This window comes from Meles meles, chromosome 7 (assembly GCF_922984935.1).
Source record: "Meles meles chromosome 7, mMelMel3.1 paternal haplotype, whole genome shotgun sequence".
Classification (NCBI taxonomy): Eukaryota; Metazoa; Chordata; class Mammalia; order Carnivora; family Mustelidae; genus Meles; species Meles meles.
In genome coordinates this window covers 117,971,903-117,990,351 of record NC_060072.1, presented here as the reverse complement: position 1 = coordinate 117,990,351, position 18,449 = coordinate 117,971,903, and the positions used below count along the sequence as shown (strand labels likewise).

The window sequence follows — 18,449 nt, the reverse complement described above, 5'->3', positions numbered from 1 at the left end:
CACCATGGGACTGGCACAAAGAAGAATAAAATGAAGGTACAGTCAGGCAGCACTTCTGCCTCTGCCCCGGCTCATCTTTGACCTCCATGGAAATGCAAGAGTTTATCATCTAAGTCATTCCGTTCTCTGGTTGTGGACAACATGGAGATGGGAGGATAGGGGTGTGCTATGGGTTTCTAGACTAGACAGAAAACAGAAACATTTGGCGGTAACCCAGAGAGCTCAGTAAAAGGTGGTAAGAAATACAAAAATGAACTGTGGTGGTCACATGACTATTGTACGGGGAGCCATGCCCATGCCATTTGTTTGTCTCTTCCTCTTGGGAAGAGTTCACAGTAAACACCAGTTCACTGTGACCCACAGCTTTAAGAAATACTTAGGAAACATTGGGATGGTGTGAACCACGGGAGCAGCTGAAATCCCTTATTGTCCATTTCAGCAACCTCTGGGCTAGCTCAGTCTAGCCTCTCCCCAGAGTGGTATCTTCATGTAGTTGCACCAAGACTTGGGCCTTGGTATTTATCTGGTAATACGGACTAACGTATTTACACCCTTCTGCTCAGGATCCATCCTGTGTTGACTTCTGTTCCAGAGAGCCTCACTTTATACAACTTCCCCAGCAAGCCTGCTGTGAAGTTAACGTGCACGTATTGGGGTTGCCAGCTAGAATACGGGAAGGCTCTAAATTATTTGTGCTAAATTTATATAAAGGTGGTTTGGCCATGAGCCCAGATATGAACATATAATGGACAAAGTTTCTAGAGCAGTGACATGAAGTCCTGGGAGTTGCGGGGATGTTAGAAAACACTCAACAATCGGGACATATGTCTCTACTGTTAACGCATGTGATGTCTCTAACTCCAAAACAGATTGTGGAGATGAGTGTGAGACAGAAAGCAAAGCTTTCAGTCAAGCACTACCTTTGCGTATTTGTTGAGATTTAGCTAAAGCTATTCATATGTAGAAAATTTAGGTGATTTAAAAAAAATAGAGCTTTTTAGAGGAAAAATGTGAGGTTGACTCCACTACCCAGGCAAAGGAAGGGTTTACCATGTAAATGAGAAGCGTAAGTGTGCATTTTAATAGTCTGATTAAGTCAGAGCTTTTCCTAAAAAGCTGACTTGGTTCTTCCGTGCTAGATGAACACACTGGAGAAGACTCAGTTGGACGTCAGTTGGTCCATTCGATTCAGGAATGTTAATTAAGCACCTATTACAGATGAAACACTACACTAGGCTCTGTGAGTCGTGGAAAACAGTATCATACTCTGTTCGTAAGCACCTTATGAGCTAGGTGGGTGAGGAGTAGCAGAATATTAATGATTATGACATTATGACAGGACAGAATACTTTAAAGAGCATGAAAGATGTAGAAACACAATTCTTGGGGTGTGGGAGGACAGAGAGAGAGAGACCACATTTAATTGGTCATTGGTTCTCAGAAATGGCTTTACAAAGGAGCACTTCAGATGGAACTAGAATGATGTGAAACATTTTGACAGGGACACAAGGTATGTGAAGAAAACACCCAATGAATAGGCATGGGGAGATAAACCAGGGGTGAGTCTAAAGAACTACATTTATTTTGGCAAGAATATATCGGGATGCCACAAGAGATAGAGTAGAGGGACAGGACGAAGTTCTCTTGTGGAGGCCTGAGAAACACAGGCAGAAGCAGAGGGGGGAACAGGAAGCTCAAGGTTTCTTAAGCAAAGAGGAACAACTGAGAAAAGTCCCTTTGTGTCGCTAATGCAATAGCATTGAGAGTGGGTTAAAAAGTGTTAGGCTTTGAGCAGTAGCAGTGGAAATGGAAGAGAAAAGATAGACAGGAAGGGTATTGTAGATATGCAATGTTGAGGCCTTAAGCTGACTGCACCTGGGGGACAAATAGGAATTGGGAGAGATTCTAGAGTGTCAAGTTTGGATACACAGGAAAGAAAGGAGTCAATAAAAAAATGAAAAGGCAGGGGTGGTACAAAACCAGGTTTTTTCATTTGTGGCAATGGTCTACCACTCAGGCAGTAAACATTGTCTGGAATGAATTTGGAAGTTTGAGTCCAATGTTTAGGGCTGGGCAATGTAGGGCTGGGCAATGTAGGGCTGGACAGAAATTTGGGAGAGCTGAGTAGCTGAGATCAATAAAGCTATTCAGGGAGAAGACATTCAGGGCAAAGGTTTTGCCAATGCCTGTCTTTTAGTGTTAGAGGAGAAGGAGAAAATCCAAAAAGAGAGGTAGGGAGGAATCCACGATGGTACAGTATGACACGATACGGAGAAGAAGCAAGCTCTGATGTATAGAGATTGGCCAATAGCATATAATGTTGTACAAAGGGCAAAAAAATCAGGGTCAAGGCAAAGTCAGTGGCCTGGGCATTAGAAGAGTGATTGGAATGGAGCAGTTAAGCAAGCAGTTTCAGTCAACTGGAAGGGACAGGAATGATGCTGAAAAGAGTTAAGTGAGAAGGTAGAGCGGTAGAGTGTAGACAGTCCTTTCAGTACCCGTGGCAGTAACAGGGAAGGCAGAAGATGAAATATTTGTTTGAAGGGTAACCAGTTCCCAGGAGGACTTCTTCTACTCATGAGTAGGAAAGTCCTACAGAATCTGTTTGACCTGAGGAGGCTGATAATGGTCCCACAAGAAGGAGAACAAACCCTTTCTGCTAGATGAAGTGGCTTTTCCTCATTAGCACTGAGACCCTCCTCGTTATTGAGAAATCTGTCCCAACCAGAAATGGGGGAAAGAGATGGCAAAGTTAAAGGACCTGGGGCCACGAGAAGTGGAGGGACGGGAACGAGAATGGGAAGGATCAGCAATCGAAAAACGTGTATTTTCCTATAAATTCTCTATGGATTTATAATACAAAATCCACCTAATTTCCTCTTTCTTGCATGTGAATTTAGTGGCAGAGTTAAGTGGTTAGAAAGGACTGGCATCCCGAGTGTAACAGCCACCATGATCCTGGCTCCCACCTTCCATAAAGTATGGACTGCTTTATATCTGGGTGTGCCGAAGAGATTTCTAAGTCCTCAGGCACACTTGAGAAAATTGTGCATTTTTTTTTTTAAACCCATTAATGCTATTATCAAGTTTGGGACCTTGGGACAGCATCTTCCGTGGGATTTTTCCAGAAACTCCACCCATCAGGAGTTTTAGAGGATGGCAATTATAACCCACTTATCCTGCCAACTTAGTATAAGAATATTCAGGAACTCTTGTTTGCTGAGTACACGCTGAGCACGAGATACTATCTCTGTTGCGGACATGTGCAGTGCTTTTGAAATATTTATAAGTGCCTTCTCCTGAGGATGCAGACGTTATTGTTTACAGTCTGAACTTATTTTAAGGAACAAAACCCGCGGATGCACTTCCTGTTATAGTAATACCTCGGCTTTATTTAACCTATTTCTCTTGTGTTCATAAGATACTTCCACCTTCATTATGTCATCAGCACTGTGTCACTGAGATAGTAGGGGAAGGAAAACATTTTTTTTTTCTTCAGAAAGAGAAGAAAAAAGGTGAACTGAGGCTCTGTCTGGGTTGTGGGAGTCCATCAGAGCCCGATGCTACACCTTCCTGAGCTGCGCCGGTCGACACCGTCAAAGTCATGGTATTCACAGCGCCACAGCCAAGCCATTCATGGACGGTGAGGCAGCCCTCCTGCCCTAAATCCTGCCTCCCAGATGGGGATGAAGGGTAGACATGCAATTATGATCCACACACCCCTGATCCTCACCAGAACACTTTCACAGGAGCTGCTAACACCGTCCCCTGACAATCAGAAATCCCCAGCTCGAGTTAATGAACTAACGCACGCACTAGGCATGAGGCTAGAAGAGCTAAAGAAGGAAATGAGGATGGGTCTTAAAGGACTAAACCAAGATCACCTAACAGTTACTCAGGGACAAAGAAATTGGCAGTGGAATAAAGGATAGGGAAAATGTAAAACTTGTTCCGTAAAAAAGGGGGGTGGGGTGCCTGGGTGGCTCTTTGGTGAAGCATCTGCCTTTGGCTTGGGTTGTAATCTCAGGGTTCTAGAATTAAGTCCCTCATTGGCCTCCCTGCTCAGTGGGGAGTCTGCTTCTTCCTCTTCCTTTGTCCATCCCTCCTACTCCTGTGTGTGTGAGCTCTCTCGCTCTCCAATAAATAAAAAAATCTTAAAAAAAAAAGAAAGAAAAAAATCCAATCAGTGCTAAAACCCCTACTCTTCTCTCTGTCCAGGGTCAACAACCTTCAGTGAAAAATAAAATTATGGGCCACCCCTTGTAGAAGTGAAGAAGCTGCCAGGGGAGTTGTGGGACGTTTTGGCTCCTGCAGAAGCAAGGCTAAAATGCATTTCAAACATAGACAGTGGAAGGGCAGCAGGTTGTGCCCATAGGAGATTGCTCTCTCACTCTCTCAGACAATCTGCAGGCCTTGCCTGTGTAGCTGTGAACCGAGGCGCCAATGTCCCAGCTCTGATGTCTCTGAGTGGGTGGGTGGGGACAGAGGAGGAGGGACCTGGACAGATTTCGAGAACGCAAAAATGAAGCTACCACCTCTGTGTCCAGGAAGTGGCTGCCATTGTGTCTTTTTGAAAGACTGGCGCTCAGACCACTGACCGATATTTATCAGAATTGTCCCTTTTGCTCTCCCTTCACTGAATTTTGCTGTTCTGTCCTCCAGACTGCCTCTCGTGAACTATAGACTCTACTTGAGGCAACACTGTTCGCCTTCTCTCTATTCTTTCAGGACTTTAATTTCAATAAAACTCCCCACTATGGCATTCTGTTAAGGCTAGTGCCTGCTAGGTGCAAAGCATCATGGGGACTGTAGAGAGCAGAGAAGTAAGGAAGACATGGTGTCTGCCTACGAAGAGTTCACCACCCAATGAGGGAGATGAACCCTTACCTGTACAGTTAGAATGAGGGACCTGGACAGATGGGTCCAAGAGCTCCATGCATAATATAGCGTTGCTGTCGAATTCAGGCAGATTTGTCGTTTTTAGTGGCTGTCATTTTTTCCAAGAGTGGATTGATCCAGAAATTGAAATTTTCATCATTTTTTTTTTTTTTTTTAGGACCAACTGCATTACAAATAAATGCCCACTTTCCCAAATTATTCAAGAACAGATGGGCTGGTCTGAACTGAGAGAAAAGGCCAAACAGCAGACTCAGGTGTTGCTCCATCCAAAACAACATCCCCCCGAGGGAGAGGAAGTCAAACTACCGAGACTGGGGGTCTTTGTGTCCTTTATTTTCTTCAAGTCGAGAGCATGTTCTTTTTTTTTTTTTTTTTTTCTTTACATTTGGGAATTTAGTGCTTTTAATTTTTTTTAAAAAAATTATCTCTGGAGGACTAAGGTTTTGACCACATTTTTTTTTTTCACTGCCATTTCAGTGATTGCTTCTGTTGCACACAATAGCTTTCCAGCTCGAAGCATCTATTGGTTGGAGACTTAGGCAAGAAGTTGGAATCAGGAATGTATGGACTGGCCTTTGCCACCTCTGGCTGTCCTAAAGAAATTTCAGAACTTGAATGAGGAGACATTTAGCATTGTCTTTCAGCCTAGGACTGGCTGCTCTCTCCGTGACATGCCAGTCCCTCACAGAAGCAACAAGCCATCACCACCAACCTGGCCGGCTGATTATACAAGTATCTGACCAGATAAAAACAAAATACTCTGGAGCATCTGTTTCTTCTCAAAAAACACTCCTCTCTTTCTCATAGGAATCCAGTGCCTGAGCAAACATTCTCCCTTTTAACCCTTACAGAGTCACCATGGCAAATACAAGTATTGAAACTTTACAAATAGGGGAGCTGTGGGAGAGCAAAACTTTCCCGACATTTGCTGAGATGAAGTAAATGAACAATGCTTGGAAGACAAGGCAGCCTTCTGACTTCTGGATCTGGTAGGAAGCGGATCCCACAGCTGGGATCTCACGCATCCCTTGAACCAACTGTATAAATCGAACCCTTGTGCTGCCTGGTTATCAGGCTTTAAGTAAATACTGTGTTTGTATGTGCTCTGTGCTTTCAAACTCCATCAACGAAAGGGACCAGAATTTAGATATTTTCCACCAGGATTTCATCCCCAGGTTCAGGCAAGTTTTTAACTGAGTGGAAAATCACCGGTTGGTTGAAGTTTTTAGCAGGTCTTACCTAATCTGAACCGAGAGCTTAAAAATTAAGTCCTTCCTCAGAATGGGTTTGTATTCAGAGTTCTATGAGGTATTTCATAGAAGAAAATGGCTGTCTGAATACCAGATAGACTGGCAATATTTGATAAGAACTTCATCCCAAGCCCCATCGGTCACAAAGATGGAAAGATACTTAGTGCAGCAGCTGCGCGTTTGGGCTCAGTTGATTTAACTTTTCTAAACCTCAGTGCTGCCATCTGTAAAATGGAATTGGCAGGAAGCTTGCATGAAATTGTGTGCACAGTGCTTATTTCATGGTGGACATAGAGTGAGGACCCGATAGGAAGCACCAGCTGTGACCATTCCTTCCCAAACACTCTATTAATTATTTAAATTAAAGGAGAAAAAACCACGGTGACTGAATAAGATATAAGATGCGTGCAATATAGGCCTAGGCTTGAACATGAGAAAAACTAAGTTAAAAGACAACTGAGTAGAGAGAAGCCAAGATTATTTTTCCTCTCTGCTCTTCTGCAGAATTTTGTAGAGTTCTCAATGAAGGAAGTTCAATTGCTAAGCTAACTGCAAAGACTAAGTGATTTCAACCATAAGCCAGCATGATATGTTTGGCAGGCTTCACAGCCAATCTGAGAATTATCCCGACCTCACGCCATCCCTAACTGACCTAGATACTAGACACAGTTCCATCAACCACAGAATAGCAGGAAAAATCTTTTTTTTGAGGTGCTAAGTTCTGCCAAGTCACTGACTCCTACAATCAGGATTGATTACAAACACCCAATTAGGAGGCATTTGGAACCTGATCTGAACACTAATCTTGTCTCTTGTTCTTCTTTGGGCTTAATGATCAGCCTTGATGAATACTACAACGGCAATTAGCTAAGTTTATTTTGTAGCCTCCTTTACAAGCACACACACACATGCACATATGTGTTTGTGTGTGTGCTTCTGCCGGAGTATGTCAGCATGCATGCAAGTATCAAGTTTTATGCCGGAAAAAAAAAGGAGCCGAGAATATGCATGCCGGCTGAAGGCATATGTCTCACTTGGATCAATTTTTAAGTGTCTGCTCCCCCAGTGAAATCTGGTTGGAAATGCCATGCACATGTTGATTCAATTTGATAAGATTTCAACTAACCTTCTCTTTTAGCTTCTCATAAAGGTTGCTTCTTTCAAATTACAGAAATGCCTAACACACAACAACCTTGTAGTACTCAGAATTCATTATGATACAATGTGATTGCTTATAGTAAAAAATAATAAAGGGACATTAATTCTATTAAACACATGGGGTTTTGTTCAAATTAAATCAGTGCTAATAGGGAAAAATATCAAAAGGAGGAAAGTAGATAATTATCTGCCTGAGTAGTAACCAAGGACACTGCAGGCGGTAGCAACAATACTGTCCAGCAGTTGTTCTGAGAAGGGTTCATTCTTAACCACTCAAAAGTTTTTTAATTAAACTGAGCTTGGTGGTGGTGCCTCCCACACTGCCCATGTTGGGAAGTTACTTGAGATGAAAACCAACAATGAAAAACTGAAAAATAAAGCCAGGGAAGATTTTTCTGTATTTGCCGTGCATCAAAGGAAGCTCTAGTTTGTAAACTTTGTGTGTATTTTAACAAACCCACAGTATATGTAACGAATACGAGATATTTCTACAGCAGCCACTGAAGAACATTAGCATACACTTCTCTATGACTCTGTTTTTTTTTTAAATTATTTTTGTCAGAAAGGGAACCATATGCACTGTTCTATCTCTATTCCAAAGAGTTTTACTGCAGTTGAAGGATAGTGCCCTCAGATTTCTAAGACAAGACTTTAGTTTTGTCTTATTTTGAAATTTATAAAAATTGAATCACACGTTGGGACAGGAGTCTTCCTTAAAGCCAAAGGCTAGTGGAACATAAGGGGAATTCTTCATAGGAAGCTGGAAATGTTTACTTTGGATTGCGTATGTGGTTGTGCTCACCTTATAAAATTTTATCAAATTTTACACTGTATTTTTCTACATACATTTTGTACTTTAATAAAAGTACGTATACTTCTGTATTTAATATAGAAAATGGAAAAATATTTTGGTTTAAAATACTCACTGTTTTCCATAAAACAAAGGCTTTGTTTTGGTCTAAGTGATAGTCTAAAACACAAGACTGGGACTAGAGTAAGGCACTTGCGTCAGGTACAAAAAGCCAAAAATTCACCAATCGAGGTAAATAATATTTTAATGCATAAAAAAATCAAAATTAATGAAAAACCCCATAGCTGAACAAAGTAAAAAAAGCAAGGATCAAAACAAACAAAAAAAAATAGTATTCAGGGAAACCAAAAATGGAACTTGTATTTCCCAAATTGCCAATAAATGACAAAGTGACCACTGTATAATTAAATGTGTGAAAATTATCAGATCTGAGAAACTAATGGAAGATTAATTTCTTTCAGTGAGTTTACGGTCTACAACAATAAATGAAATGACCGGTGTTTCAAAGTTTGTAATAACAGGTAATTTTAAAGTAGCATTAAAGAAACGATGTGTGATTTGTTCCAACAAGATTTCAAAACCTGAAGAGCATCTCTGTTTAGTTAAAATTTTCTTGTAATTAAACTTCATACGAAGTTACAAAAGTGAAATCTCCCTTGACTGCATTGAATTAGAAAAAAAACAAAACACTTATTTTTGGTTCCACTAAGAAGGGAATACACACCTAAGTTATAGACAGAAAAGCATCTGCGCCACCTTAGCCTGCGTCTTGGTGAAATCCTACAAAACAGCACTGACAAATCAGGCACTGAAGTCAGGAACCAGTGAGTAAGAAGACCACTACTGAGCTTTCTCCCTCCAACACTACCACCTTTTTAGACTCTTTCTGGAGCTCCACATTCATTTTCTTAATGTTTTTAACCCAATGTCTGTGAAATTTTTATTGCTCCCCAGATGAGGACATCTGATCTGAATGTAATCACACACCTCTTTGCTCAGCAGTATTTGTCACAACCCATTATAAATTATCATGCTGATAGTTTGCATTGCTGGGAAACCGGAAAAGTTCCATAAATTCTAACTACTGTATCAATGACATTCTTGTTTATTATGCAGATATAAAATTTTATGAGATTCAAGATGTCTGCGTTACCCCCGAAGGAAACTATCGTTAGGTAAGATCTAACTAGCTCAATGGAAATGCAGGAAACCATGTACAGTGCCCAATCAACGTTGCTTTCTCGAAAAACACTTGGCAGGTTGCTTTTTTCTTTCTTTTCTGCTTGTAACTGTGCTTTGACTTCACAAGCGTGGAGGATTGTGCTGGTGAATTCCCTCCACACCTTCTCCTTCAGAACATTCTCTAGCCACCTTTTATCAACATAACAGTAAAACCAGACCAGACCGTATTGCTACACATCTTGGCACAACATTAGCCTGCAGACAGATGTTCTTCTGCTTGCTTGATTGAGCGATTGATCCATACCACACTTTGTTCAATAAAAGAATTCAGGGAGTTATAATATTATGGTTTTGATGCTTATTTGTCTAGAAACCTGACTCATAATGGAACCTGAAACAGAGATTGTTGCATTTTAAAACTATCAGGCACAACCTGATACATTCATTTTCCCTATGGAAATAATGCCCCTTGATATTCACTCTAAAAACTTTTTATAAGTTTAGGTTCATAGTTATGGTCATGCTCTTCACATGAAAAGTTGTAACTGTGTACCTTTTATTATATTGTTAAAACTATGAAATAGTTTTTAATTCAATTATAAATAAAACAATACAAATGTAAATAAAAATATTTTTCCTCCCAGAAGTCATCTATTTAATTACTTATCCATCCCTACGCTCTACAAAAAAAAAAAAAAATTGTTTACTTGGCTTTTAAGGATGTTTCTCATTATACAAAGACTGGACGGTTTCGAGAGAAATTGCTGGGTGTATTTTACGCAGATCATCCCATTACTGGACCTATATATTTAGCTTGATATGTTCTAACCATCACCAAGTTGTTTGAGATATCGTAATAGCAATGATAACTTCTTTTGAGGGATGCTTTCAAGATTTCAAAAGGCTTTCCTTTCCTAGTGGGCTCTCCACTACCCCATTTTATCTTACCAATAACCTGTTGGCATTGGTAAAGCAAGTACTTTTTATTGCTATTAGACATATAATATAGCTGAAACAAGGAGAGATATTAAATATCTCAAATAAGACTATCAGCTTGATCTCAACAGGAATGATAACTACAAGCTTGCTAGCTCATTGAATGTGGTTTGTTGTACCTAATTTTGTATTATCTCAAATTCCTTTTATGGAGGTAGCCTAATATAAATTACAAAAAAAAAAAAACAACACAACTAACAAACTCAAAACCACTAAAATAAAAACAAAAACAAAACCATGCTTTTGTACATTCGATGTAAAATTTTGAAGTCTATGAATTTGTTCTTCCAAGGTTATTGGTATTTTCTATTTTTGTGGGGAATTTTAATTTTAAATCAAAGCTGTGGATTCTTCTTGCAGCCTTCACAAAAGCCTTAAGAATTGTGCCCTATTTGTAGAATCTCCAGTGTAACCTTCAACAGTGACCAGGAGTCACGTGGACCAGCCTGGAAAGATAGTGACAGCAATGTCTTCAGTTGCTCTTCCTCTATCATTTTTGGAATTTTCATTGATAAAACAATCAGGTAGCAAGATGGCAAAAAGGTATTTTCTATGCCATCATCTCCATTGACTTCATCAGGCTAAATATATCAGCCTTTCGAGGTTGGCCAGGAGATGGCATCTTCAGAGAGAACAAACCCTCAGTTGCTACAGTTAAGAAACCACTTCACTGGGTAGCCTTAAAAAAGTCTCACTAGCAGAAGGACAGAGACAATCTTCCTGCCCATGTCAGTTTCTTGAATACCATGCTGATATCACTAAAACTGTCCCTTCATATAAACAATGATTATCCTTGTCATTTTTCAAAAGGAAATCTGAGGGGTCTCTGGGTAGCTCAGCCAGTTAATCATCTGATGCTTGATTTCAGCTCAGGTTCTGATCTCAGGGTCCTGGGTTTGAGCCCCACATCAGGTGCCATGCTCAGCGTGGAGTCAGCCTGGGATTCTCTCCCTCTGCCTCTGCTCCCTCCCTCCACCCCTGCCCCCACTCATGTGTGCATGCTCCTTCTGTATTTCAAAATAAATAAATAAATTTAAAGAGAAAAAGAAGGTCTCAAAAAGTGAAAGAAAAAAAGAAAGAAAGTGAGAGAAAGAAAGAAAGAAAGAAAAGAAAGAAGGAAAGAAAGGAGGAAGAAAACTAAGAAGATTCCAATTCCATAATCCACCTCACATCATGATACAACAAATAGTTATTGAAGACTTACTGTGTACCAGGCACTGTTATAAGCACTTAACATGTATTAACTCTCTCGACTGGCTTCCCTTTCATACTGGCGTCCCCGGTTATTGTGCTGGAACTGGCTTGCACCAGTTCACAAGAACCCATCCCACATGTCTCTTTAGGAGTACATGAGTACCCAAGTCTGTGTACGGTGACATCACATGGATAGTTGAAACTGGTCATGGTGGGAATATTTACCCTATAGAAATTGGTAAATATTACAGATGAGGACCTGATCCATACCTTTCCAAGATCCAGTCATTCAATATTGATCAGCACATCCCTGCTAGTGACTCCTGATTATTCCGAATTTATTAACTATTATCTGATACACAGATGTGGGTGCCACTCTCAGATCAGGACTTAGCAGGCATGAGTTTGCTAAATTGTAATGGCTCCTTATCTTTGGAATAATGTTATATTACTTGAGTATGTTTTATGTTGAGTTTCTTAAAAATATCTTTTAGAGCAGTTTAAGTATTGTCAAAAAGCAAAAAAAAAAAGGTATTGTCAAAAAGCAAAAAAATAAAATAAAACAAACTAAAATAAAATGAAAGAAAAAAATCTCTAGGTTGTCTAGGTGATTGACATTGTAAAATCACCATACAGAATATCGTCAACAACAGCAACAAATTCCCTGTTTCCTAGCAGTCGCTGGAACACTATTAATGGCAACTTTTGTACAAGATTAAGAGTCAATATAACGCCCTGAAGCACAGAACAAGGATTAAATTGGAACCGGCATAATTCTATTACACTGTAGTGTATGCTGATTATCTGGAAATTGATCAATGAATGTATGCTAATTCTCTAGCACCAGAATGTTGAATTAACCAGATGACCTCATTTCCCCGCCCACAAAACACTCGTTTTACCATACCAACTCAACAGGTTGTTAAGGACCTCTTACCAGTGGGAACATTTTCATATCATTCTGTTCTTCCCTAAAAGGGCTAGGTATTTGCAAATAGAATACTTTTAATAATGAATGTCCCAGCACAATAATGTTTATATCCAATAGAACTCGTAACCTATTCACACTGTACACAATTATATCGAACTGACCCATTTTAAAACTTCGGAAAACATATCAGTTCCAGAGAAACACTTCGGAATTGAGGCTTAAGTAAGATTGTTTTCCTTTGCTAAAACTATTTCTATATCCAAACTTCATTAAAGGTATATGTTCAGGTTCAAGTGTCTGGAGAATATACCCTGTGCAGATTGGCAGAATGGGGTAAGGTAGACAAGACAGAGACCGGTGGTCAGCTGGGTGTCCAGAGAGAAGGGCAAACTGGATCTGAGTGGACTGCTTGCGCCCACAAGGTTAAAATACATTTTCCATACTGTGCAAAGCCAAACCTGCACAACTAATTCTTTCCAATAAAGTGAGGAAGTATAATTTAGGCTGTCTCTATAGTGAGAATATTTTTGTAATAATGAAATCTGGCGTAAGTTGATGCTTAATTACTTAACACTAGAATGAGTTAACAAGTTTAAAGCAGATATATGAAATATAAATTTATATTTGAGTCCCATTGTATTCACTGTGCATTAACCATTTTCTTGCATTTTCCATAAGACTTGCAATCATTAATCTACTAAAAAAAACCCTCATCTGACTTATACTCTATGCCTCATTTTTATTTAATGACAATTTGCTTTTGTCATGTCAAACTCAGTAAGACACAGTCCTTAAATCACAAAATGTGTCAGAGATTTGTTAAAAAATAGCCAACCTCACCATCTGTTGATGATATATATGCTAGTGACCCACAATATTTAATAAAAACTCAAGTGAAAGTTTGGGTTTCTGGTTCTTCCCCTTTTCAGGGGGAAAAAAAAGGAAAAAAAAAAAAGCAGCACATAGACACGCTTCTTAACAAAAGAGTTCCGAAAACAAAAGTGTCAACAGGAAAAAGAATATGAGGGATTATACATTTCAACATAATATTCCTAGTTTGGGGAACTCAGAAATCGCTTAACATAATTTAATTTCCATACCATTGACATATGATCTGGCCTAGATTAGAATCCCTCCTGGATCCATTTATATTCCATACTGTAGGCACAGACTTCCCCCCCTTAGACAACCATGACCACTAGATGGTGGTGTGGGGCCCTGTTCAAATACTTGCTCACTTACTTGCAGTCTCTGTCCTCCAAATCAAAGTGAGGGTTGAAGTTGATCATAATTCTCTGGTATGGGTCGGGAGCCTGAATCAGCCATTCACATTTTTCACTTGGATGATAAGAATGAGGATAACCAGGAGACGTAAGGTACCCAGGGCTTTCAATTTTTATCGTATCTCCACACTTATCTGTAATAAAAACAACATTTTGGTAAATCTTTCCCTGACAACCACTTCGGTGCTCTAGCCTTATATATAAATTACTGGTTATTATTCCATAAGTTTTTAGGGAGAACTCCCCGTGGGTCCTTCAGGTGGCGTTGATACAATCCCACCACCCAGGAGCACTCTTTGTTCCCAGGAAGGGTAGCTTGGGGGGAGGGGGGTGGAAAGGAGACTGAGACCTGACAGGTGACAGGACTCCACCCTTACCACCCTCCGCCAAAGTTCCTTTCCCAAGAAAAAGGTCTTCTAGTGTTAAAAACATTAAATCCTCTCAATGGATGTTAACATGGTCCCCAGGGAGCTTCTGCTAGACTTAATTATCCCCCAAGAAGTGTAATCGCATTAAGTAGCAAGTTCTGAGTGGAAGGTGACTAAAAGAAGCTATTCGACCCCTTGTGTGGCTTTTTGATGATAAGCCTGGTCTATGTCATTGATCAGTGGGGATTGTCATCCAAGACTTCGATTGGCTTAAAGCCAAACCTTTTGTGTTGTTGTTTTATCTGCCCATAAATCTAAGTGATTTTGAGTTATCTGTGCTCTGGAGATCCAGATCAACAGAGAACAAAGTGTATTTGGTGAAGCAGAAATAATTCTGCTCTACTGCTCCAAGTAAAGTTGTTCAGTCTTAGAGACCAGATCAAAGCAACTGGGCAGAAAGAAAAATAGCCACACAGAATTAATTCTAATTACCTAAATGTTGGGGTGGAGGGACCAAAACCCACCACACTGAGGTCTGGGTATCATATATGATAAGCCATGGTCTCACATTCTGGGAAAGGTGAGCTGACTGGTTTTGAGCCTTCATTTCCAAAAACCCAAATGCTGAAGGGATTCACTGAGAGCCAAATAAACCAGTCACTGGGCTGCTTTATTGTTCAGTGTAGATTCTCATTGTCACTTTTTATGATGGATTTCATGCTGGAGAGTCTCAGCCTGAAATGCTGCCACATTTATTGATGCTTAATTTTAAGCAATAAAAATTTGGTGCATAAACTATGTAAGAGGAATAGGTATGAAAGCAGTGAAATATATAAGCCTATCAATCACAAATTTTCAGTAATGGTATATATAGATTTTAATATTGCATCTAATAGATTCCCTGTGGAAAGAGAATGGCATTCTTTGCTCTCAGCATGAATTTATAAATCTACAGAATTTTATTACAGGAAAACCAGGTCAAATGGAAATGAAAGATGAAGTGCCCATCAAAAATGCATAAAGCTACATGCATTACAGAAATCATTTGCCATAAATTAAAAAGAAGACAGTATAAATCATATTGTTTTTCTCAATTGCTAGATGTTTCTGACCATGTTTTTTAGACCTGGGGGTCCCCTTATGCTGGTTTCCTTTGCCTTGGCTTTTAAAAGCTTAAGATTTGCCAAGAAGAAATGTTGCAACTGGAGTTTGGGACCTCAACTAATGATCATATTGGCCTCTGTTACGTGATTCTACAGAGGCTCTTCCATTATTCTAAATGTGCAGAAAACTTGGAGAGTGACCCCATCTCATTAAGTCTCCTCCAGCTCTGTACAAACATCATGGCAGAGTCTGGCATCCGTTAGAGGAGTGAAATAAAACAGCACTGCTTCTAGTCACTCCACAAGCCACTTCAGAAGACATTTAGGTGGACTTGGTACCACACCAGAGCTCTTTAATCTGTGACTTCTGAGAAAGTGACAGTGTAATAAGATAATGTGGACTGCTAGACTCTCTGGCTCTGTTACATCTCTCTAACAGTTGATTAAGAAAGAGCAATTTCTAATGACTCTGGACCATTAGACCTAAATAAGGTTAATGAATTAATTTAGCAGACACTGGTACTCCGAGGAGGTGGACATGGCTTTAAGAGGTCTGCTGTGTCACAGAAGCATTTTACTGGCTCTGGTCACTGCAATCATAGCAACATGGCTTTAACCAGACAAGCTCACAGATGGAGGCTCAGGTTCTCAACATTCCCCAGACTTCCGCTAAGAAAATTTAAAAATATATTTCATATATACGTGTGTGTGTGTGTGTGTGTTCATACACACACACATATACATGCAGTTCACAACCTAAAGTCTGGAAGCTATTTGCATTAGGTTTCAAATCCATCCTGTGACCATCCAGACTAAGGATTTAATCTCAGGACTTGTAGAGGGCAGAGGTTGGGCTCCTGTGATTTCTAAAGTCTAACCACTTGACCTCTTCCAATTGGAGGAGAATGTTATTTCATCCTTTGCAAGATTAGAGAAAGATGCCACCAACTCAGGTTCATTAATAAATTGAACTCTACATCCACAGTTGTGTGTGTGTGTGTGTGTGTGTGTGTGTGTGTGTGTGTACGTGCATGTGTTGCCTCTGAGCATATCTTTTAGAACACCACTTGGTAGCTGTTGGGGGGAAATCTATTGCTTCAATCACAAAACCTCCAAAAAGCATATTAAAGAGATTAACTTCCATCATAAAGATGTGATTTAAATTCCTCTTGGTATGAACCCCTCCACTTGTGGTCTCTTATTAAAACAATATACCACAGTTAGTAGTGGGTGTTCTTTTCTTCTAATTACTTTGATTGAAATCTAAGCCAGACAAAACTAAATATTTGATAATTAGTTAATAATAACTGCTAAAGACTTACTGTAAAGAATTTCATACCCTTGCCTTCACCTACTTTAAAGTGTAAGTTAAACATGCCTACAACCAGATCACATTTTAAAATACATTATTTAGGTTAGGGGATACTGTTTATAACCCAGCAGTCTTTCATTTACTTAACAGTGAGTGGTTTTAAACGCTAAGGGGAAGCTGCATCTAGATTAAGGATTTTCAGATATCCTGGTGTTTTATACTGTATATATCAGATTCCTTCATTGACACTATGTAACTTTCATTCATACTTCTGACACATTAGAGGCGATTTGCAAAGGCGGAGGGAGTTCCATCCACCAAAAAAAAAAAAAAAAAAAAAAACAAAACAAAAAAAAAAACAAACCCGCTATCCTTTGCAGGCACCCACCAGAGGAAATGGTTTCGAAGAGCTGCAAAAGAACCAGGAAGTTCTCCTGGTAAAGTGTTCATTAACTTTCAACAGCCATCAAATTTTTAAAAGGGAGTCTCATCTAATTGCCTTTGGGAGGAAACATTATTAAGATAATTGGTGTGCTGATCTTGGTGTGCTGATCGTAGAAGGTAGGCAGCTCTGCTGTGTAACAGAGCTAGGAAAACCCCCATAACCAAATAACCAACTTCAGAAGGGAGGCAGTGGACTTGAAATCTTCCTGCCCTAAGCCCACCGATCTTATTTCTTTATTTCTCCTCCTGGACAAAAGTTTCATTCGCCGGGAGGTGGCTATTGCGGGTTCACCCTGGCTGCTCTGCGTGAGTCCCGCGGCTGGGGCGGGAAGCCGAACCCCGGCCGGTCGCGGGCAACCGGGGAGCCCGGCCGCCGCGCTGTCACACGCGCCTCCGCCTGTCACTTACCGTTGCGAAAAGCGCTGGCCAGGGCGAGGGCTACGGCGAGCGCGGCGCAGAGGAGCGGCAGCCCCCTCTCCATTCTCCCTTCGCCGGATCCCCAGGCGGACGCGGGAGAACGAGAACGTGCGGCGGAAAATAGAGCAAAGGGGGATTCTAAACAATCTGCAGAGCTTCAACTCCGCCTAGAGCTGTAAAATCCTCAGTCCGTCTTGGAGAAAAGAGAGCAGCGAGGCAATGCCTTGATCCGAGAGAAATGCTTCTCTTTTTGTGTCTCAAGTCGCCTGCATCCTGTCATTTAGCTCCGGTTTCCTCTCTCTTTTCCCACACTTGTTCCTCTTCCAGGAGCCACTGCCCGGGCCATGTCTCAAAAAAAAAAAAAGAAAAAAAAAAGGGGGGGGGGTAGCCGGGGGAGGAGGGAGGGAGGGAAACACACCAAAGCCAATTTCCAGAAAAAAAAAAAAAAAAAAAATCCGGCTTGTTTCTGGACCCGTTGGAGCCGAGGAGCTGGCGCCCAGGGGAGGTCCGGGGTGTCTGCGCGAAGGAGAGGAGCAAGCAATGAAAAGATGAGCGAGAGACAGAGGAGTTTCACCAACTGCGCACCCCCACCTCCTCCGTCCTCCCCCTCCCCTTCTGGAGCCCTTCCCTCGCTTCCTCCCTCCCCTCTGCCGGCACAGGCTCGCCAGTAATTGCCTGACAGGAGACTGGGAGGAACAAGTTTGCCTCCGTGTGCTTTCCCCGTCCGTCTGTCCGTCTCCCCCGAAGGCCCTGCAGGATCTCCGTGGGAAGGGAGGCGTAGGGGGTCTGCGCCCAGGGCGTGTGGGTGTGGGTGTGTGTTTGGAGAGGAGGCTGCGAGGTCAGTGCTAGCGACTGGGTCGGGCTAGCCTACCTCTGCGTGCTCGCTCAGGACCCGGGGAAGGGGGAGAGACCCGCAGCTCCGCGGAGGATCTCCGGGATCCAGCCGCCAGCGAAGAGGCGGCGCGCCGGGGAGACGGCTGGGGCTTCCCACAACTCCAAATTCCCGGCCCGCGGCGGCGAGGAGCGTGGGGCCAGCCGCGTCGCTCCGACAGTGCGGGTCCGAGACCCGGGGTAGAGAGCAGCGGGGTGCCCCTGACGCTC

General features: G+C 41.3%; 1 protein-coding gene across 4 annotated transcripts in view; it reads right to left on the bottom strand.

The window, feature by feature from the left end:
- The window catches only part of NRP1 (neuropilin 1), a 135,775-nt gene extending 117,827 nt beyond the window's left edge, over positions 1 to 17,948 (bottom strand). For 2 of the 4 annotated variants that reach the window (XM_046013001.1, XM_046013003.1), the window contains exons 1-2: positions 17,340 to 17,948; positions 13,664 to 13,838 (exon numbers count right to left, since the gene is read on the bottom strand). In XM_046013001.1, the coding sequence (XP_045868957.1) occupies positions 13,664 to 13,838; positions 17,340 to 17,412 (248 nt within the window). In that variant the 5' untranslated portion in view covers positions 17,413 to 17,948. The remainder of the gene's footprint in view (positions 1 to 13,663; positions 13,839 to 17,339) is intronic. The other 2 variants (XM_046013002.1, XM_046013004.1) reach the window with 1 other exon arrangement.
- Positions 17,949 to 18,449: the final 501 nt, after the last annotated feature.